Below are 23305 nucleotides of genomic sequence, written 5' to 3'. Positions count from 1 at the left end.
CCTTCACAGATGGGATCAGATCACGAATTTATGTACTGTTTTGAATCGAACCTCGATCTTGTGTTTGCTCATGATTTTGGAAATATTTTTGGTAACACCTGCTATGTATGGCAAGGTGATGGTTTTGATTGGGTCCTCAGATGTTTTTTTCCCAACGGTTGAGGTGATGACTTTACGGATTGTGTAGTCAGAATATCCATTCCTCTTGAGGGCTTGGTGTATGTGCTCCAGTTCACTGGCTAGGTGGTGATGGTCGGAAATACAACACGCTCTAAGGTGTAGAGTTTTGATGAGGGAATTCTTCTGGATGGATGGTGGTGGGAGTCAGGTTTTAGGTAGGCATCTGTATGGGTGGCATTCCTGTAGACAGAGTGTTCCATTGCGCCATCTGGTCTTTTTTCGATTAACACATCCAAGAATGGTAACTTGCCATCCTTTTCCACCTCCATGGTGAATTTGATGGCTGGATGTAGTGGGTCGCCGCTGCTCTTATCCGCATGGCTTAACCGCAAAAAAAACCTATCTGCACAGATGCATACGGACAAGATACATATTATCAAACAGGAGGAATTAACAGTGCAACGTATCTAGCTGCTAAATATCTGCAGGTATTAGGATTGTCATCGATTGGATAAGACTTTATCATCATGAGGCCTCCCTTGCCAGTACCAATCAGTTTCAAGGACAATGCATAAATTATCAGAGTGTTGTTTTTTGTTTGCATTTGACTGCAAGTATTGTGGTTAATGTTAACATGATTCCTTGCAAAAGGTGTCAGTTTTGTTGCCAACAAAAGGGGAAAAACCCTATTCGTGGATAAGACTTATGATCCTGCCCATACCCGAGCATGGAGTGCATTCGCTTGTTCAGCTCTTCTGCGCATTCGTCCTCGCTGCTCTTGGATGACATGACAACAGAATGATCCGCGCCAGGTGGGTCGCGGCATTCATGTGCGCAGTGGAACGGAGTCGCCAAAAATAAGTAAATTAATCATGATTTTGACTTCCGTTTATTCGGGACCCCGGGGTCCCGCCATAATGTTCATTTAATTGGTTTGCACTGACCTCGTAGAATTCTGTTTAGCTTGTGTCATTACATTGTGTAGTAAATTGCATTTGAGGGATGATGGCAACATTTTTATGGTGGAAAAACAAAGCTCTTCAGGCATACAAAACATAATATATCTTAAAGAAACAGCGAAAAGTTACATAAAAACGATCAACACTTTACTGAGACATATTTAGAAGAAAGGTCCAGCCTGCTCATAGTGTTCACATCACTGAATGTGAGTAGCATTGCTCAGTTGAACAGATATTCTTTTTACTTGAGATGTGTGTGGATGTTGATGGTAATAATGGTTTTATGTGTGTGTCTATGCTGCTGGTGGTTGTGTGGAAAGTTTGTTCTGATGCCAGCAGCCCAGGGTTCAATTCCTGGCCATAGATCAGAATATTTATTTATGCTGTCGGAATCCGATGAGCTATGAAGCTCTTTTTCACATATTTCCAGTATTATTACCAGTGATAATATGCTCAGGCTGTGTGCAGATCAGGAGATTGAATGACAGCACGAGGATTTAATAATTTGTATGGGGCTTTTTAGTATTAGCCTCATAAAGGAGTTGTGTTTTCCACATATTTCACTTTCCTCCCACATGTCAAACATCCATTCATGGAATTCGCCAAACAGGACAATCCTGAAAAAGAGTGATGAGACTCAGTGATATTTTCTTGGATAAACAAAAATTATGATCTGCCCCCCCTCCTCTCCTAGGTTAGCTCAGCCTAAAAGGAATACCTGGTGCACTTTGTAAAGAGGAATTGCTCTGGACCCAGCACCCCTTGTATACTGTGCCTTGTTTCTATATATATCCTCACTAAGCAGTGTTTTATTCCAGGAGCTGCATGGTAAAAAAAAATAAAAACGAGTTATCATCCTTGTGTATTTCTATAAAAGTGTGCGCATGTACATATTTAATGCAAATGATAATTAGCATTTCCAAATGGTTAAAAATCCCCACAAAATCTGATGGTATTTATGTTGTTTCCAGAATACTTTTTTAATTAAATTGGCTTCTGATGATGAAAAAGCTTGGTCGTTTTGCACACATGAATAGCTGTTGAATATAGCAGCAATCTCCAGCTGCCATTCATTGCTCTCTGTGGAGAAATATCTTATTATTGAGTCACTCTGGCATATAAGCGCATCACTCATTCTGCATCTGTTCTTAAATGTGTAAAATGTGCATTCTATTGGAAGATATACGCAGAAACACACTTGCCCTTACACTCTAAATGTGAATCCAATCCATCACACTCAATTAAGAAATGCAGAGGTAATTAGAATAATGATGCAAGTAGTGTGCAATTACTTAATTACAAAACATGAAAAATATTTAGGAGGAGGTTTCTGCTTAGGACATCTGGAAAATCCAATATTGAGTATAAGTATGAAAGAAAACCCGAGTACCCGGAGAAAACCCTTGCGTACAAGCAGAGACGCTCAAAGTTTTCACAGATTGGGCAACATCCCACTTCCTCTGCTACGTTACTGCCATACCTCTGTAGGGTAAGCCATCGTGTGTCACACACGTAATTGATCATTCTTCTTCGTAATTGATCATTGCATTATCCACGAACTCCACCTCTGAAGTGCAAGAATTCTAGCCATGGTCTGCTCACCTAGCTTCATGGAAATGTCAACTGAAATCACAGTGGCTAAGGAAGAGAACTGCAGGGATATGTTCTGGAAATGTACTTGAATCGCAAATTTCACGAATAATGATATTGGCTGACGTAAAACCTATCTCTTGATCGAATTACCTTAAATAACGACAAAAATAAGCTATAAAATACATTAAAATTATCATAATAACACAAAAAATGTGCTTAGAATAAAGAAAGTAAGTAAAAAATAAAATGAAAGTATTCAATAGTAAATCTTGACTTAAAGCTTTTGTGACTGCAGGAATTCATATTCTTTGGGTCTTTCGGTAAAGTCACGTAGATAGGTTCAAATAAAATAACCTGTCTACCTTAAATGATTACCATGCTGCACAATAGTATCATCAATTTACCTCATAACTCTATGTCTCATCACTTGATGTCTCTCTCGATGCAGTCGTGTAGAATTCCAGAAGCAATTCGCGGATAGCCAAAATCGTGGATAGGAAGTTCGTGAATAAGGAGGGAATACTGCACTATATTTCACATGAACTGCACTATATTTAACATGAACTGCACTATATTTAACATGAACAACCAAGAGAAAACGGGCTAACAGTCTGGTATATTTGTAAGTGTAAGTTGTTTTGCTATTCAACACAACCAGGAGGCAATTATGGCATTCACTGAGCAGTAGATACACAATGCTATTGCGTTTTTTTGTAGAATGACATGTTCAGAAATTATGAATGCTAGAAAAGAGAGTAATTTTATTGTCCATTTAATCGTAGCATAAATATTGATGAATTTTCTTATTTATTGTTGTTTAGAAGTGGTTTTCATATAGTTCAGTGCATCCCCTTTCTATGAGGTTTTCTTTCTTAAGCTGAACAAAGTGCTATGCAATTATAAGCGCTGCCACTGGCTCATCCTTTCTGTAGAAGCCAGATAACCTTCCACTTAGTCATGTTGTCGAAAATTAATGTGAGAGTACTGTAAGCCAGCTTTGACCTGACCTCAATGCGGGTGAAGGCTGTGAAGAAGGGTGGCTGCATCATTAAAAAGAATAAAACCATTGGAATGGCCAAGTTTTCTCTTCTTTCAAGCGATCGTAAGAGAACCACATTTCTAAAACACAACTCCGCCAGAGAGCGCGTTTAACACGACAAAAAGTGAATACATAATCGTGAAACTTGTGTAAAAAAACACCTTAATTTAGCTTGTTTTCATTAAATAATACTCCCTGCATACCCTTCCTGCATTCAGCCTCAATGCATTATGTTTTATATTGCTTGTGTGGCATTTAACATTGTTGCACGTTGTTTAAAGGCTTTATATATATGTCATGTAAAAGTCAAGAATGTATCAGACTAGCACGGCGTAGTGCTCAACTCCATGTCAGTCCTTAGCCAGTGCTGGGCATTGCACATTTCCACAATAGGAGCAGGCAATGACAACCATTGTTGACCTTTCACAACGTAAGTGTTTATTTTATTGGCCTGGGCTTAAAGAAAGTCTCAGTTGGCCCCATCTGGGATTTTAATCTGTCACCCTTTGCCTGGATGTATCTAAGCGGGACCAGACCCACGTCATGCACGTGGCCTAGAATCACTGAGCTTCATCTTCCAAAATGGAATTGCTCTCTAACACCAGAGAGTTAAAAAAGGGGAGAAAAATGCCACGCAGTACGTTGGTAAGGGAAGTATTGGATATCTGTGGCATACACTCGGCTATGGTGCTGTTTTGTGTAGCGTTTCTCCAAATTAGGTTTATTCGCTTTATTCGAAAATATGGAGCTATATCTATTGCCCTATAAAAAATAAGTTTCACATGTCTGTCTCTCCACGTAAAAAATGCAAATATGTCTTGCACAACCGATCAACCCCACAACCTACTGAGAGTGCACATTTTTCAGCAGCATTGTTTCCAGTTGTTTGCAAACAATGGTCCGCTTATTTATTTTATTTTTTATATTCTCCACAATGACACCGATCATTTTGAGTTATGTTTTATTGAGTCAAACGAAAACCCCATAGGCTGTAAGAGCAGCAGTTCAGCACCATTGATTCAAGCAATTCTGACTGCTGATGAAACACTATATGTCGAAACTGGTCTTGAGTTTGTTTGTCTTTAAACGATGCTGTTGGATGCTGTAAGAAATATTTTCTTTCTTTTTGTGGGCAGACGAATATTTGAAGGGGACATTTATTGTCTGCTTACTTATGTTGTTATTTATATTCTCCCCACTGACGCTAATTATTATTTTGAGTTATGCTCTATAGCGTAAGTGTGTATTTTAGAGTGTAATTCAAGTGGAAACGCAGTATATTGTTTACTTGGAGCTCACAGGATGTTGTGAGCCATTGAGATGACATTTGTAGGGAAAATAACGTCTTCGTAACACATTGGATTTGACTTGCAATATTCAAAATATCTGACAATTAATGAATATTATTTGTGTCTGATAAGTAATGAATATTATTTTTATTTTCACACAAAGGGATGGTATACTTTACACCTATGATTGTTCAAACAGATACATACATATATGATTCATAATATGATTTTGTGTTAGGTTAAATATGTGTTGTAAGACCATTCACCACCACCCAATTTGGCCAAACAAATGAAATCATCACATGGTGTACAAGAGTTAAACGCACCAATTGTTATTGTTGAAGCTCACAAGTAGTGAATGTGATGAATGGCCCGTTAAATGCTTGTACACCACGTGACAATTGTATTTGTTTAGCGATGTTGGGTGGTGGGGGGGCTCTTACAACACATATATGTCCAGATCATTATTTGGCCTAACCCAAACATAAATTACGAAGGATCATTTTGGCTGTGGTAGCCTTGTGTCTAAAGTCAATATGTAAGATATTTAACACAAAAACTCAACACATTTGTGAAATGCCGACATAGCATCACCAAATAATGTGTTTAATATATGGTATACTCTTAGCTTCTCCCTGCTTCTCTCTGGCATCTCAACTTTAAATTACCCAGCCCTGAAGCCCATGTAGGAAGTGTCCTTTGTGTGGAACAGAAACAGTGAGTATATGGACTGCAACAATGTTCATATGAAGTAGGTGGTCCTCATTAAGATATCAGTCAGAGGGAAGAGGCTGGCTAGCACCTGGATTTCTTCCATGTGAATCGCCACTTGTCTTTTTAGAAACGTCAAAAAGCATCCCACACTCCACTTTCAACTTTAGTACGCACAACTTCGAATTATATTCTGTGCAGCCCTTTGTCAATCCGCCGCTGTATGGCACCGTGTCAGTCGTGGTTGTTCTTTGACCATACTTCAACACGTTTTGGTGAAGGGGGCCCCAAGACTTGTTCATAAATAATTCCCCACTGATTTTAATCTCGGCGGGGAATCAAACTGCTGGACAACAGTCCAGTCCCTGGTCATGGCGGTATGTAAGTATAGTATGTATGTGGAACATGTATGTATGTTGAACTTCATATTCTTGGGTCTTTCGGTAAAGTCACGTAGATAGGTTCAAAGAAAATAACAAAAAACTACGACATTTCGATGGCAACACAAGCAATCGTCATCAGGAGAAAAAGAGTGGGAAAGCTGTTGAGGCAGGCTGTTTTAAAGGTTTTAAATGGGTGTAGCCCAAGGGTCATAAACGAAGTGGGCGGGTTTAGTGATGTTAAAGTGAGAAATTTGCAGGTAAATGTAAGGTCGGAGAGCTACCTCCACGACGACGAAGGCGCGGAGGTGGCCATTGTATTGTGAGAGATTAGCATGTCAATGTAAGGTGGCAGAACCACCGCCACATCGAGGACATGAGCGACAGTGACTGTGTTAGTGTGAGACATTTAACCTGTTAATGTAAAACCAGAGAGCCAAAAATAACTACTAACATTGGAAGGTAGGATGGAAACATCACAGCCAGTTATGACTTAAACTGGTTAATAACGTCCTTCCTTTTTTATTTTCTTTGAACCTATCTACGTGAAATTTCGATTTAAAGCTTTCGTGACTGCAGGGATTCATCTTCTTGGTTCTTTATGTAAAGTCACGTAAAAGGAAAATAAAAAAATAATACAAGTAAAACATAATAAAATAAAATTCTCACGACGTTTCGGCCACAACGCAAGCAGCCTTCCTCAGGTGAAGAACAGGGCTGTCGGAAAGACAGCATCATTCGGACGCTGTCTTTCCGACAGCCTTGTTCATTCTAACATCAGTGGCAAGTGATATCTGAACCAGTCCTTCCGCCGGCCTCCCCACCCCCACCAATGTGCCAACTCACACTGACCAATGTGGTGAAGTATGGTGAAACATAGAGAAGCCTTCATCCACCAGTGAATTGAGGGCTGTAGATTATCATTACATGTCATATTTACACGTTGCATCGCTGTATTTTGCAACACCAAAATGAAGACAGAAAGCACAAACCAGTGCACGGATGACAGACCGTTATTTGTGCTATAACGCAATGATATTGGGTTTACATGCCTCGTTATGCTCCAAGTTGCCTTCTGATACCGAGTACAAATCTATTTGTGAGCCAGAACACACGGTGAATGATCTGAACAATGTGAAACTTCTCTCGCGTTCGCTAAAACTGAGCACCCCCTTCATCCAGTAGGGAACGTTCAGACACCTTTCCCATGAACCTGTAGCCATGGAAGTGCTCTGTGAGCCGAGTGTAACCGAGTCAAGTGTAGGCACACTTTTTTCCCGTGAGCGTTTTTTGTGCAGTCATCAGTGACCGCAGTTGATGCCATCGGTGACCATCGATATCACGAGAAGCGTTTTCAAATTGAAGAGAGAATGGTTTTTGAATGTTCACCCTGAGGGTTAAAGTAGAAATCTTAAGAACTGTGGACTCGATGTGCTGATATAGGCATTACCCTCCAAAATCACCGATCCATCGTATTTTTATGTTACTTTTTGAATAATGTCAGCAATATGAGCTGCGTATGTAAGTGTTCGTGCGTGCGTGTGTTTGCGCAACCGATATTTTATGTGGCCATACAGAGGTTCTTTGGCTTTGTGTAATAACGGGTATTTTCGTAAGTGTACATATTCCTACAATTAGCTGTTGCATTGTCAAAAACGTATTGCGTGTATTTACATGATTGCCAGAACTGTTCCAATACTCCGAAGGGCGAAGGTGCAGGTGTTCCTGTGCCCCAAGCTTATGAAGATAATTGAAATATTGTGGTTTTGAATTTCAATTAATTGCTTCGTTTCGCGATATCACAGGTAATGATATTGGCCTTTGGATACCTTTTTTATGAATTACCTTCAACAAATAAATGAATTAGCTATTACCTTATTTTCCCGCATATAGCCCGCATATGCATATAACCCACAGACGCATACACCTTGCAAAAATAGCGTTTTGTGTAAAAAAATGTCAGATAGCCCGCACCTCCATATACCCCGCATGCATTCATATCTTTAATGTCGTTACCGCAGCTTAATTCCATGATATTAATACAAAGTTTACATTTGTAATACATTACAATATCAATTGTTAACATTACAATCATAACGTGCACAAAAAACCAAACTAACCGGAAACGAGTGAACTTAAAACATTAAATAAGTAACAAAAGTAAATATCCAATAATTAAGCAACACATAACTGGTAGATAAGTAAGTAAGCGTACTGTTAGGCTTACCAGCATTCTATCTCATCATATTACAGCTACTGGACCGGTAGTTACCCCTATACAGTTTTAGCACTGGTAGATTGCACATTGCGCAGACAATAGCGGCACTACGGTAACGCCATTGCCTCCTGGCAACAAAGTCAATGGAAGTTTGAAAGAAAGCTCATGGTCGCGACTGTATAGTGCTCAGCCAATAGCAGCGGCCTAAGCGACTCGGCAATTATGATTCCACGTCCGGTAGACGCTTGTTAAGGCCCTTCCCATTGTGCAATCTATAGCCTCAGCTGAAACTTTCGCACCCCCCTACAGCCACTGAAAGTATTACTGTAAACAAAGTGCGCCCACTTCAAACATTGTCGTTTCATTGTACAAACAATTCGAATCATTAAAAACGTGTTAACATGTGCAATTTTAATGTGAGTGTTTTTTTCAGCAGTGCTTTAGTCAAAGGTAAGTGTTGCATAGTGGATAGTCCTACCATGAAAAATTAAACGAGTTATGACATGTCACACGTGTAAAATATTTTTGGGATAGCCCGCACCTCCATATACCCCGCTGGGTCTTGTTTTGTTTATAAAAAGTAGTATACCCCGCGGGTTAAATGCGGGAAAATACGGTAAATACATTACAATTATGTGTCTGTCATATTTTAATCTCATCACTTTATTTAATCACTTTATCTCATCACTTTCTCACATCACATTCTCTCTCATCACTTTATCTCTCATCACTCTTTCTCAATGCAAACATGTAGCGTTCCAGATGCGATTTGCGGATAGCCAAAATTGCGAATAGCCAAAATTGAGGATAGCAAGTTCGTGAATAATGAGGGAATACTCTATTCAGGTCCAAAGGTTCAGAGTTAGGATTTTTATTTAGATAGAGGTGTTTGTTAAAAAAAATTTAAGTTATGACATTAGAACATGGAAGCCTGAGGATGGCTCTCAAGGCTCTGTAAATTTTTCATATTGTGTGCAGTATTGCAGTAGTTTACTTCATGTGTGACATGAACCAAGAGGTTCACCTTCGATTCCTGGCCATGGGCCCTCTGGGCGTTCCCTAGGTTGACTCGCCCTGAAACCAGTATCTGGTTTGGTGAGTAAAAAGGTGGCCATGCATGGTGTTGTTCACACTGCTCGTAAAAACCTAGGTAATAAGAGTTGCACATGTATTCATGTGCTTAATACCCCCTTGTTCTCCACACTGGCCTTAATAGCTGATCACTAATAACAATTCCCTCAACAATCTATTTAGGCTACACGGGGGATCGTTTATCTTTTGTCTATAGGAGTGGGGACGCAATGCTGTGTTATTTCACACAATGCACTTCCCTGTGACCTGGGTTTATTCTTGGTCAAGTACAATACAATTGCCGATGAATACTGTATCTGAGACTGGCTTGATCAGATCTTTCAACCCAGCCTGAAATGGGGACTTAGTTTGGCGTGTGTAACATCTGCAGTGGGAAGTCGAAGAAGGCTGGGCATGGTATTGGCCATACCACCCTGCGTTGTGCCCTGGTAGCCACAGTGATTATTAAGAGCTCTGTGATTGCTTTGTGTGTGAAAATCAAGTAAACACTCGTTGGACCCACTTGCAAGATAATTTGTCGTTTTTAATTAATTGAACCTCATGGCAGGACCCCGGGGTCCTGAATAAAAAAAAATATTTTTGGAGACTTCGTCCCCCCGCGCACATAAACGCCACGACCCACCTGGCGCGGATCATTCTGTTGTCATGTCGTCCAAGTGCAGCGAGGACAATTGCGCAGAAAAGCTGAACAAGCGAATGCACTCCATGCTCGGGTATGGGCAGGATCATAAGTCTTATCCAAAGCTGCTCAAACTGCCTACACGACTTAAGTCCTTTATTTGTCACAACGGTATGCATAATACAGTGACATTGCTCTCTTATCTTCATTGTTAGTTGTGACCTACCAATGTCTGCATCCAGGATCAATCGATGACAATCCTATTACCTGCAGATATTTAACAGATGAGATGCGTTGCACTATTAATTCCTCCTGTTTGATAATACTTCTCTTGTCCGTATGCATCTGTGCAGATAGTTTTTTTTTGCGGTTAAGCCATATACCCTTCGTATCAATGCAGATAAGAGGAGCGGAGACCACACTACTCTGTAGAATAACATTGATATAAACGCTTGTTACAATATGAACAGCGCAATGAAAACGCGTACTATTTTATTTACTGTTTACAAAGTGTGTTCACAAATCCACACTGAGAAACACGATGATTGACAGAAGGGTGTAAATATTTTTTTCGATAGTGTATTTAAATAGAGGTACTGCAGGTAAGTAGGTATATAGGTAAGTATCTTCTTGGTTCTTTCGGTAAAGTCACGTAGAAGGGAAGTAATAAAATAATAAAAATAAAACATAATAAAATGAAATAATTCTCACGACGTTTCGGCTACAACGCAAGCAGCCGTCTTCAGGTGATTGTATATAAACTGGGTTGGAGGTGGAAGAGCGCCTTAACAAAAAGGAATGTGCATATGAATAGGAATTTAGCATATTCATGGAAAATGCGTAGGAGGTGGGCGGGGGGGGGGGGTTTCAAAGGCATATTATGCCCATGCATTATGCAGGATCAACAGCACCAAGGGGGGGTGCAGGGAGTAGCATTAACAAAGGAAAGGAATGTTATTGATATGTAGCTGCAGTTACTAAACAACCACGTAGAAAACTAAAGTATAAACTACATAAAAAACTAAAATATGAACTGCATAGCACCATCAGTATACTTACTATACTCTACAATAAGCTGAGTTACTAACAGCAAGTAATACATTACAATTCTACGTCGTAAAAATTATATAATATGCTTCCATCTAAACTTTATTCTCTTACATCACACGAGCATATACCGTACTATATACTGCCATAGATAAACCCAACATTAAATTATATACTGTATTACTATAAACCACCCTATACCTTATACATTTCAACATAACACTATGTATTATTCTACCCACCCTAATGTGTATCGAAATGGTTTATTACGTCCTTCCAATGATTGCTAAGCCAGAATCCATCTTCTCGGTTAAAATTGTCTCTGTGTTTGTATATGTGGATCGCCTCATGAACGAATCTCTCATGATAGCCAGATGGCTTGCAGAGAACCTCTGTCTTGGAGAAGTCAATGTCATGTGAGCCCACTGAGTTGTAACAGTGATCTGCCACGGCTGAGGTGTTTGTCCTACCGTGTTTCAGGTCAGCTTTATGTTCACGGATGCGGTCCGAGACATGTCGTTTGGTTTCCCCAATGTAACTGCTACCACAGAGGCAACTTAGTTTGTAGACACCAGGGTACTGTATGTCTGGAACCACATCTTTTACAGACGGTACCAGATCACGGATTTTATGTACTGTATTGAATCGGACCTGGATCTTGTGTTTAATCAGGATTTTGGAGATCTTTTTTGTGACCCCAGCAATGTAGGGTAAGGTGATGGTCTTGAAAGGCTCCTCAACAGGATCCTTCTTGATGGTTGGAGTGATGGCTTTGCGGATTGTGTAGTCGGAGTAACCATTAGCCTTAAGAGCTTGGCGTACGTGTTTGAGTTCACTGGAAATGTGTTCATGGTCGGAGATGCATTGGGCTCTATGATATAGAGTCTTGATGAGAGAATTCTTCTGGGATGGATGGTGGTGGGAATCCGGTTTTAGATAAGCATCCGTATGGGTGGTTTTCCTGTAGACAGAGTGGCTCATTGAACCATCAGGTCTCCTTTTGATTAGGACATCCAAAAAAGGTAGCTTGCCATCATTTTCGACTTCCATGGGGAATCTGATGGCTGGGTGTATGGAATTGATGTGGTCGAGAAATTGGTCTAGAGCAGGCCGGCCATGTGGCCAGATGACAAAAGTGTCGTCTACGTACCTCTTCCATAAGGTCGGACGTAGAGTGGCAGTCTGGATGGCGTCCGTCTCAAATTTCTCCATGAAGATGTTGGCTACAACCGGAGATAGGGGGGAGCCCATTGGGGTATTACTTGCTGTTAGTAACTCAGCTTATTGTAGAGTATAGTAAGTATACTGATGGTGCTATGCAGTTTATATTTTATTTTTTTATGTAGTTTATACTTTAGTTTTCTACGTGGTTGTTTAGTAACTGCAGCTACATATCAATAACATTCCTTTCCTTTGTTAATGCTACTCCCTGCACCCCCCCTTGGTGCTGTTGATCCTGCATAATGCATGGGCATAATATGCCTTTGAAACCCCCCCCCGCCCACCTCCTACGCATTTTCCATGAATATGCTAAATTCCTCTTCATATGCACATTCCTTTTTGTTAAGGCGCTCTTCCACCTCCAACCCAGTTTATATATAAGCTCCTAGCTTGGTAGTGTCTCATTCTTCACCTGAAGACGGCTGCTTGCGTTGTAGCCGAAACGTCGTGAGAATTATTTCATTTTATTATGTTTTATTTTTATTATTTTATTACTTCCCTTCTACGTGACTTTACCGAAAGAACCAAGAAGATGAATCCCTGCAGTCACGAAAGCTTTAAATCGAAATATAGGTAAGTAGTTTTCAGTTTTAAAGGCATAGTTTAACAAGATAACAGTTTCAGTTTTCAGTTTCATTTATTTGGTATAGCCCTGTGAGCCATTCGGCTCTTGAATCGGGTGCAACCGCAACAAACAAAACAAAAACATAATAAGAAAACATCTTAAAGTGACTATGCGCAAACAGAAAAATCCAGGAAAAAACTGTCTTCCAGAAAAAAAGCACCGTACACCAACGCTGTGCAAAATCCCAGTGGGATGCAAGTCAAACAACAACCACAAGACAACTTAGATTAAAGCCATCATTCTAACTCCGTACTACAACAAGCAAACATCACCAAACCAAAACACTTTTCGAAATCACCAAAATAAAGCCATAAGCAATGTAACAGTGATCATAGGAACTGTGACCGAAATTTAACAATAAACGACATAAACAACATGTACCACCACACCCTGTAGCCATAGCTGGCTGCATGATTCACTCCACAACAGCAGGAGCCACCATCCTTCAAACCCATTGGTGAAAAAGAGCAAAGTTTTTGTTTGCATTATAATTTAATGTTTATGTGAGAGCTGGGGGCCTATTGGGCCCCGGGATTCCGCCATGAGTTTCAATTGTCAAAACGCTAATTTTGTTGAGCTGACCTTGTCTTTCACTTTTTTTATATCTGCTTTCAATGGTTCATTAATTGTTTACTAATTGAATTATCGTCCATGCCACAGAGTAGCTATTTAAAGTTGTGTGTATGTTCTAGGTCGTATGCCCTCTGCACAGCAGAAGTTAACTGTTGCAAGTTATATTTAAGCATATGTGCTTACAATCTTAACACACAGTGACCTAATTATTCAAATACCATCGCAATATATTTTCCATCAGTTGGAAAGTTTACATTTTGTAGATGTTGTTAATAATGTCCTATAACATTTGGGGGGAGGGGAGTGGGTGGGGTAGTAAAGGTTAAAACACATGGGTATCTAAGTCTCTTTTCCACGAAAAGCACTTTTTTTTTCTTCTAGAAAACCAAAGTGTGGATTATATGAATCGGCACTGCCCAGGACCCTCAGAAATTACCCACGTTGTGTTCATACTTTTCAAGAGCTTTCATGTTCGATTAATGACATCTTAGCATCCTATTTCTGCACATCTTTCAATACTGTGGATGCAACACACATGATCATGTCAGCATGCTGCCATCGTGTAATGGGTAGCATTCTGCACTTGCAGTCCAGAGATCGCAGGTTTGATTCCACCTCCTGGCACGACAGTTCAAACAAAGGGGGCAAAGTTTTTAAAATCCTCCTGCCTACAGGTAGTACATTTATAGAATAGGCCAAATATCCTCTAGATGGGCACTCGTGAGCTTCCTCTAGTGGAGGTCATTCTGCCAGCATTGGTCTGAGCAAGTACATACATTGTGTGAATGTGTAATATCCACCACTGGTGCAGAATTGCCAACAGAGGTGAGAATTTTTTACTCCATGATTATTTGAGCGTGGAAACACAAAACAGATTGATTTTAGTTTTGGTTCGACCACCTGAATATTATGCCATCATTTACAAATCAGGTCAAATATATTGTTTTTTTAAATATTTTTCTTGTTTTTCAACAAAAGCCCGATACACAGCATGAACCGCAACATACACGGACGGGCACAGAAACTCGGCGGGTAGATAATTACAAAATCTATGCTCCTGCAAAAGTAACATATTGTTAAATGTTGTTGATTGCGCTGCATGGAAACACACGTCACCTTTTTGACAAGATAAATACACTTACGTTACAAAATCATCTTCGCTTCAAACACAACCACTTGTACTTGTGTATGTTGAACTTCTTTCGCACTGTACGTAGCCCAACAGTGTGCATTGTGGGTTGAGAGTAGGTGCAAGTGTCAGGGCACGAATGCACACTTCTCATTGGGAATGGATCCATGAATTAAATATTGCAACGCAATATCTCATTGATTCTTACAATAAATACAGTGTAACAACTTGGCAGACTGTATTTTAAATGTGTCTTTGGCTGGTCTCATTGCTAGAGTTGATAGGTATGTCTCTACTGTTGGATACAATAAATGGGTTTGTTTACATTCAGCAGTGAACTGAGAATGCACATTTATGATTCATCCATATTAGAGGTTTTTGGGTTAGATCGCGTAAATATAAATGTGTTATACTAGTAGGAACCTCCTGGTTACACCAGCCCACAGGGGATTATTGTGATTATTGTGTCCGTCCGTTGTGCATCCACAAATGGGAGGGGTGGGGCTGGGTGGAGAGCGGAGTGTGGGGAGGGGCTAGGTGGGGAGGGTGGGGAGGGGCTGGGTGGGGAGGTTTGTACACGAAGCCATCCAAATATACAAACACAGACATAATTTCAACCGTGATGATGGGTACAAACTTAGTAATCATTGGAAAGATGTTATTAACCATGCAAACAAGATTTAACTACACATATTTGGACCATCTTATTTGACAGGCACTATTCTTTAGTTACCGTACAGTTTACTGATAGACAGCAAGTTTTGTTTTACCATGTTTAGCTTCTTTTTTCACACGCTGGTTTCCTGCTTTAAGTTTTACCCACCCAGCAAAATAGCAAGGGGCTGTTTCTTCCTGACCTCCTTTTCTGTTTCTACCATCTACATAACAAAGGCTCAGTCCCATTAGCAGCAGCCGCACTTTAACAACTCTGGCACCTCCCAGCTCAACCAGTCTACACAACAAAGGCTCATTCTTAGCAGCAACCTCAGCCGCACCAACCTTACCATAATTTAAAAACTCCGATCCAGGGGCCTACATTGGCTCCTCCCCCCTTAACCAGTATATATACAAGGTCGGGTCTCTTAGCTTGATACAGCAATCGTGATGTGACGGTTCCACATGAAGACGGAAGCTTGTGTTGCCTCCGAAACGTCGTCATTTTTTATTTTACTTTTATTAATTGTTATTTTATTTTTTACCTACGTGACTTTACCAGAAAAAAACCGAAGAGTATAGGGTGGGGAGGGTGGGGCTGGGTGGGGAGGGGCTGGTCACCCGGTGGTGCCCTTATAAAACTCAACGTTTAACCTACTCACGCCGGCTTGTGCCCGCCCTCAGTCGGCCATATTTGCGGAATACACCACGCCGCCATTGACCGAGCAACCCAACGTTCCTACCAGCTCCCTCCGCAGGAATGTGTTTAAACCCGCCACCATCCAACACAGCCAATTAGTCAGTTTTGTCACGTAAACAAACATGCCAATTAGATACTAGTTCAGCACACCGGTGTGTTGGAGAGTAAAACCCACAACATTTACAATTGAAGTACGACGTTTCGCCAGAAATTACAACGAGTCTCATCAGGCGAAAGCCAGAATTGGGTGGTGGCGGATTTAACGACACATATTTCCGCGATCCAACCCCAAAAAATCTCTATTATGTATATTGGTCGCGAAAGCCTACGTATTTATGATTCATGATGGTAACTTTTAAATATGCCATACATTAAACAATTGAATTGGAATGAAACAAAACAGAGCTACGTATAACAATATAAAAATGTACGTGGAGTGTTGCTCATCCAGCGTCAGCAAGAGAAATGTTGATGATAATGATGATTATGATGATGATGGAAGGGAAATTACCCCCCCTGATGGGGGTTAACAAAGAATGTTCCTCCTCCTTCTTTTGCACAGAAGCCGCAAGAGCAACAAAGCATGGGGACACCAGCTGTACAAACGGCGGCCGAACCCGCCATTGATTTATTAGGACTGGGTGAGTAATGTGCACATTACATCCCGTGCATCTGCCAGAGCATAATAATTTCAGCGATCGCACTCAGCCAAGCATGTTTGATTCTGCTCGCTTTGTGTGCCCACTTCCGTTAATTGAATGGAAGCAGAATAATACGGCAAACCGCTTTCGATCGTATCCAGATAAAACGCCCCTGGTTGCGTAACAGGCGCTGCAAATTGGAAATGCATCAAGCAAAAACAATAACGCAAAGAAAAAATATACAGGTTTGGAGGAATTAATTGTTTTGATAAACAATGGAGCATAAAAAGGGAGGCATATACTCGAGATTGTTATCAAAGCTTTTGTCACAGTTATGGAATGGTCACGATTTGCTTGTGTTTGTTGTTTATCTTTGATATATCCCGTATTATAAAGCATGAGGTGTGGACCATCTGTACTTTGGTTGAGCTAAACCCTCCTTCCCAAGCTGCTTCATTTCATCTTTCCACATGAGCTGTCTTTCTTATCACCTGTCAGTTGGATAACAAGCATTGTGCACATCTGCCAGTTTGACAATCACTGAGCAGGATCACGATAGTTGCCCATTCCCTACTTGCTTATTGCTATGCAGTGAGACAATACAGAAAGGCAATTCACCTGAATTATTTCCTGCAATGTGCTGTTTGTACACATCCTTTATACATTACAGAGTTGCTATTTTGTGTTTGCATTGACTGGGTTATTGGAGCCTTATGTTGGCTAGGCATACTTGATAAACAAAAACATTCAAACAATGTTTTGTTCTCAAGGTCACTTGAACTTTTCAGCTTTTTGAGTAAAATCCTTCGTTTTATTTGTGAAACCCCATCTTGGGGTATAGATCCAGGCAGTGAACATCACTCAGCATCACATATCACCTGGCCCTTGGTCTGCCTCAGCAAAATAAAGACTCTATTAGGCACAAATATCTGGGCTTGAAAGCCGTTGAATCATGTTTATTTTGGCTTTATTTGGCACTGGTGAAACCGATTGGGCAACAAATGCTCTTTTTCATTGGGGTCCTGGGTACTCCGTATAAACCTGGTGACAACAAAAACGAAAGATCAACAAAAACAATCCAAAAACAGCTGTGTACATGGTGAAGTTCCAAACGGCAAGGTCATGCATAATTGTCATGACAACGAGCAAAAAATGTATAACCTCTCAATTAAAGAAAAGACAATTAATAGGTCATTTGTACATTCTGTCTTTAAATGACCCCCCCCCCTCGCCGCATACATCTGCTCCCACTTTGAAACCTGCAGAGTTGGTGCAGGCAATCACACGCACTCGCGTTGAACACACTTGGGATTTATGAAGTCTTTCTCCGTGGGCATTGACCCTTCAATGCCCGGAGTGTTGGATATCACCGGAGCATTTACGCATCCTCGTGTTTGGCTGGCCTTGCCGTGACAGCCGTATGCTCCCGCAAACAACAGGACATCAAACATGAGTGCTCCTGCCTATTTTCCCTGCTCTTTTATCTCCTTTTCTCTCTCTCTCTGTGCCTTCTGTCGTATCCGAGTATTGTAACTCCAAGAGCAATAGCTGGTCACTCTATTCACATGATCGGGCTTCCGCAGTGTTGAATGAGTGTTGGTACAAAAAAACAAAAACTCTTGAGTATGCTGCAGTACTCTGGATACTGCCACATTGCACTGCCACAAATATGGCAGTATATTGGACACTAATACATGTCAAAACTCAACACATAATATGTTTTAGTATAGTTTTTTATTGAACAAGAGCCCGGTACAAAGCACGAGCGACGGGGGGGAAGGGGTACTGGTGTTCCGCGGACGACAAGCCAGAGGTCCACGGGCCAGGGGAGAGGGGACACACAAAACAATTCAAAACAGCAAATACACTTTGGGATTAAGTGACCTAAAATTAAGCTTAATCGAGGAAAGCATGGACTGAGGCACCTGTGAAGGCTGCGAGCTTTTGCTTCGTCTCCCTCCATTACGAAGCATACGTAACAAGGACCGGCTTGTAATGTGCTGACAGTGCCACGCTGCCATAAGAACTCGTTTGCGTCATCACCCAGCCAGTTTTTCTCTGTCACGAACGCGAGCAGGAAAGCGTTTTGTGTGCTCCAATTGTTTTCCGCCCCCCCCCCCCCCTTATTTATCAGCCATTGATACGAGGCTGAAGGCACTTCGATTTTTCCATACCGTAGGGGACACTACGTTAGGCAAATGTATCTATTCTCAGAGGCAAGAGTGCTGTGCTCTAGTACCGGTCAATGATCACAGGGATTACAAGGCACTTTTTTGGCAAATTTTCCGCTGAATGCTGAGGGTCACTGAACCACGTGAGCACCATCACTCGTGCCTCGGAAGGGCGACCACAACGTTTGCAGGTGCATTGTGTTAAGAGGCCCCGCTCATAAAACCTGGCAGGCACAACCATGCTCTCACACCCCACTTTGTTGAGATGTTAACTACTTCGCCTGGTATACAGGAGGTCGTAGGTTCCTATCCCGACCCTGACGCCTGCTGCGTATTTGGAGTTTGCATGTTCTCCCCGTGCTTGCGTGGAATTTATTTTTCCGGGTCCTCTGGTTTTCCCCTCACTATTAGAAACATGTGTTTAGAGTAATTGGCTGTGATACATTCTGACATTGAGCAATCATTTTTGGCCAGGTCGCTTCTGATAATGAGCTATAAAGCTCAATGGGTCTTCCCTGGTAAAATAAAAAAAGTTTACTTGACCCAAGGCCACAACGTCGCATCAGAGTCAGGTGGTGATACCCCCTGGCTCGCTTCCCTCAGCCCGGGTAGGAGGTTCTTTGATGAACGCCGCAACAACAATTTACTGGATGCTCGCAAGGCGCTTCTGGCCCTCCTTGGGCCTTAAGCACCTTGTGGACATCCAGAGGTCGCCGTTTACGTCTTCTGGCACTACTGTTTCTTAAATGCCCTCACCTCTTGTCCACACAGCAGTCTAAATGTGTACACCAGTTAGTCGATTGGCAGGCTGCATGTGGTGGGGTAAAGTGTGGCTACTCCCGTCTCTGGCCAGTTTCAAGTTTCAAGTTTCATTTATTAGGTATAGCAAAATACCCTCAACAGAGGATCTCTAGATCGTCTTCTCGTATGGGGCTCTTCCGCCGGCAGAGATAAGTTAATTAAAGGGCTGTATCTTTATTGAGATGCTTGCTTATCCAAATAACAATCTATGTCATGGACTGTATTTGGACAGCATGATGGCACAGTGCCTCATAGTGCAAAGGGTCTTGGTTCAATTCTCGACTGGGCTTTTTGTGGAGTTTGTAGGCTCTCTCCCCCTGATCTGTGTGGGTTTGGCCATGTTCTCTAGTTTGCTCCCATAGCTAAAAACAAACATACACTGTTTCTAGTGTGGGCCAAAGATCTCAATGCTGATAAAATACCTGAAAATTACTCAATCGGGATTACACATGGCAACATCACCCACTACGGCGAAAACTAAACTATTTTATTTTACCATGTAAGGCCCACTGAGCTACGTAGATCTTTTTAAGAAGCGACCTGGCCACAAATAATGTCTCAACCAAGTGACTTGTCACATGGAAAATTATATCAGCCAAATATTCTTAATACATGTTTCAAAATGTGGAGGAAAAAAACGGAGGACCCGGATAAAAATCCACACGACTGCGTGAAAGACATTCAAACTCCAAATATACAGACATCAGGGTCGGGATCAAACCCACGACCTCATGTATACCGGGCAAAGTCGTTAACATCTCATCACCGTAGCACCCAGTTTGCAGGACCGCCCTTAAATAGAGGTGTTTAGACTCTGTGAGGCGTTCCTGGGTAAACTAGCATGATCATGATAATAACTATATCCTGGCTATATTTAAATGTTCATAAAAATCTGCTTCATTTAAACTGGTGACCTAATTAAAGTAAGCTGATAATGAGTATTACAGTCTACATTTTTTTATGCCAGTATTTTTATAATTAGTGATACCATATTTAATTATCGGTACATTTCATCCCCTGAAACCGTGTGTATTTTTATTTTGTTTCCGTTTCGCCAATTCAGGTGTCTGTTAATGACTAATTTTCTAACACTCATTTAAAATATGACTTACTGTTGTCTGGATTGTGTCTGTCATGAAAGCAGTCCCAGTTAATTAGCCAAGTAGCAACCTTCTCAGATGTGTTGACTTCATTAAGAGGTGCATTCTGTCATCAGTGTACTGGCATTGGGGTTCAAGCATTGCACAAAAAAAACAGGGACTACATTTTAATGGCAAGACAGCGTTGTGTTGGGCTCTGCGCTTCCATGCTGACAGACTTGAGGCAGATATGGAAATTCCACGTGATTATGGCATAAACCAGTCTTTCCATGGGGTAACCACTGTTGGTGTTCAAGAGGTGGTAAAGCTCACCAGCCGGTGGCCATTTAGCTAAATTGATCCGAGACATAATTTGACTTCTTGTTTTCACATGATTGTTACTATTTTTTGGCCATGCCTTTTGCTACAGCTTGAATGGCTTGCATAAATGTCACAGTCTAACAGCGCTATGCATAATGGTATTTGTTCTTCATATCCATCTGCCTTCATATATCTACTGCATTAAAGGGTGTAGCTGTGGTGCAGTGCTATGAACCCAGCCCTCTTGGGTTTGATTCTTGGCCATAGTTAGTGTCAGTGTCAAGTGTTATCCGACTCGGTTCTGGGTCCGCCCTCAACCAGTCCACACTGTTCAGCTTTGTGAGTGACGGACGGTGACGTAAAGTTAAACAACCCCCATGATCAACACAGTGTCAGGAGGCCTTCGTCCAGCAGAGGATTAGCAAACGATTGAGGTTCACCTTTGTTAAGTTGGACGATTTTTACATCATGTGACTGCTTCTCCAATGAGAGTATGGAGTAATGAACTGAATGGTGCAGGATGAGATGATATAGCTGCATCTTTGAATACTTTCAAGAATTTGACTAAGAGTAGCTCTAATGAGGAAAGACGAGACCAGGAGAGATGAAGGGTAGCCTGTGCAGAGGTGGTCTCCCACTGTTTAAATGATATCGGGATTGCACCCAGGATATGTATGATACATTGTGCTGCTTTGGCATGGTGACAAGTGTTAGTTCTGTATAATTTCATGGGTGAAAGGATATAGAAATGTACAACCATTTTTTCTTGCACCTTTGTACTGGATATACATAATGCCTAAATTAAGAATGGGCAATTATGATTCAGTTGATCACTTTTAATTAGTTGATTGGAGTTTGGGAAGTTGATTTTTTTTTGTAAGAGCTCCTGCTGGGAATAAACCTTGAGCAGTTTGTGGCTCCCATTTATAATTACGTATTTTTATTTTAGTAATTAAGTGTAAGTGGAGTGATTAGGGAATCATAATCATGCGTAGTAGTGGAGTACTTCTCTATACAAACCCATAAATAAAACTTAGATGGTCTCACGCATAAGGTAACTGGATGCATAGTATTGTTTTCTTAATGCCAAATTGGTGATATATTTAAGAGCATTCAGTCGATAAAGTCAGGATTTTGAGAGCGACACTCTCGTACTGCCAGAGTGACCTCAGCCAGTGACCTGACCCAGGTCACTCTTGCAAATGAGCAAATCCTGCCCGTTTTGAGTTTTCATCCGGTTAAACAAAATAAACTTGGACCTTGCACTTGGTATAAATGCGTCCTGTTGAATTTCTGTTTGAAATGGGAAATTTGCACTTGATAGATTCAGGTGGGTTTGTTTTTAAATAAACAAATCAAAATGCATGAAAATAAGCGGGGCACCTATTCATCTCCACTTCAGGGATTTAGGCGAGAGACAATTTTCGGGCCAAAAGGATTTCAATAAAAAGTAGCTGCATCCAGTTGCCTCATTTTGCAAATCACAAACTACGCCTTTGTCGAGGGATTGAACCCCTAATGCATAATTTAGCATAGCAGTTGGCTGGGAAACATCGCGTTCCCAAGTAGGGATGCTTTCCTCGCTAAAAAGAAAACCTGCAAATTTCAATTGGTGTCTAGAGAATGCCCCTGGCGCAATAATAGGCTTTTAAAGCACGGGGTATATACACTTGCTATTCCCTTGGCTTTCTCCATGTTATTTCAACTCAAGGAACCTTATTTCAAAGTACATTTTTGTGGACGAAGGTCAGACATCCTATATAATAATGAGGCGCTCATTTATTTTAACAGATCAAACCCGCTTCAGTTGCTATTCTCTGAAGGGCCCCGAGATTCTACAATTATTTAACTTAACTGATCCGAATGGAATGTTGGTTTTCTGTTTTAAAAAGGCATCTAACATTCAATATAAATTCTCAAGTGTAAGTGACATTAGGTTTCAAAGGTATGTCCAAGGTTTTGTTATCATAAAAAAGAATCTCATTCCTTGTTGACAAGTATTGCTCAATTGTTTGGCCAACAGGACTCTAAGGCATTAGGCAATCCACAGGATGGCAAGCAGAGATGCCCATCACTCCCGTAAAGATTCGTCACTGTGCCAGATCAGTTACGTTGTGGTTGTTGTCAGTAAGAAACTTCCTACTTCAGGGCAAAGGCCTCCCCCACTTCAATTGCTTCTTTTCCATCGTTGCTCGCTGTTTGGCATGGGCCTCTCAGCTCCACAATGTCGTCTCGCTGCTGCCATCTCTCCCGCCGTCTTCCTCCGTTGTCTCCACCTCGTCGTTAGTTTTGTGTCTTGTCTCTCGTCTCTCCTCAGTAGTTC

General features: G+C 41.2%; 1 protein-coding gene across 1 annotated transcript in view; it reads left to right on the top strand.

Moving 5' to 3' along the window:
- Positions 1 to 23305, top strand: part of LOC144935835 (stromal membrane-associated protein 1-like) — a 144443-nt gene that overhangs the window by 65237 nt on the left and 55901 nt on the right. The window contains exon 6 of the mRNA XM_078862628.1: positions 16532 to 16610. Coding sequence (XP_078718754.1) covers positions 16532 to 16610 — 79 coding nt within the window. The remainder of the gene's footprint in view (positions 1 to 16531; positions 16611 to 23305) is intronic.

The sequence above is a fragment of the Lampetra fluviatilis genome, chromosome 14 (genome assembly GCF_964198595.1).
Source record: "Lampetra fluviatilis chromosome 14, kcLamFluv1.1, whole genome shotgun sequence".
Lineage (NCBI taxonomy): Eukaryota > Metazoa > Chordata > Hyperoartia > Petromyzontiformes > Petromyzontidae > Lampetra > Lampetra fluviatilis.
The sequence above is the reverse complement of the archived record's forward strand: the minus strand, read 5'-3'. Positions and strand labels throughout refer to the sequence as shown.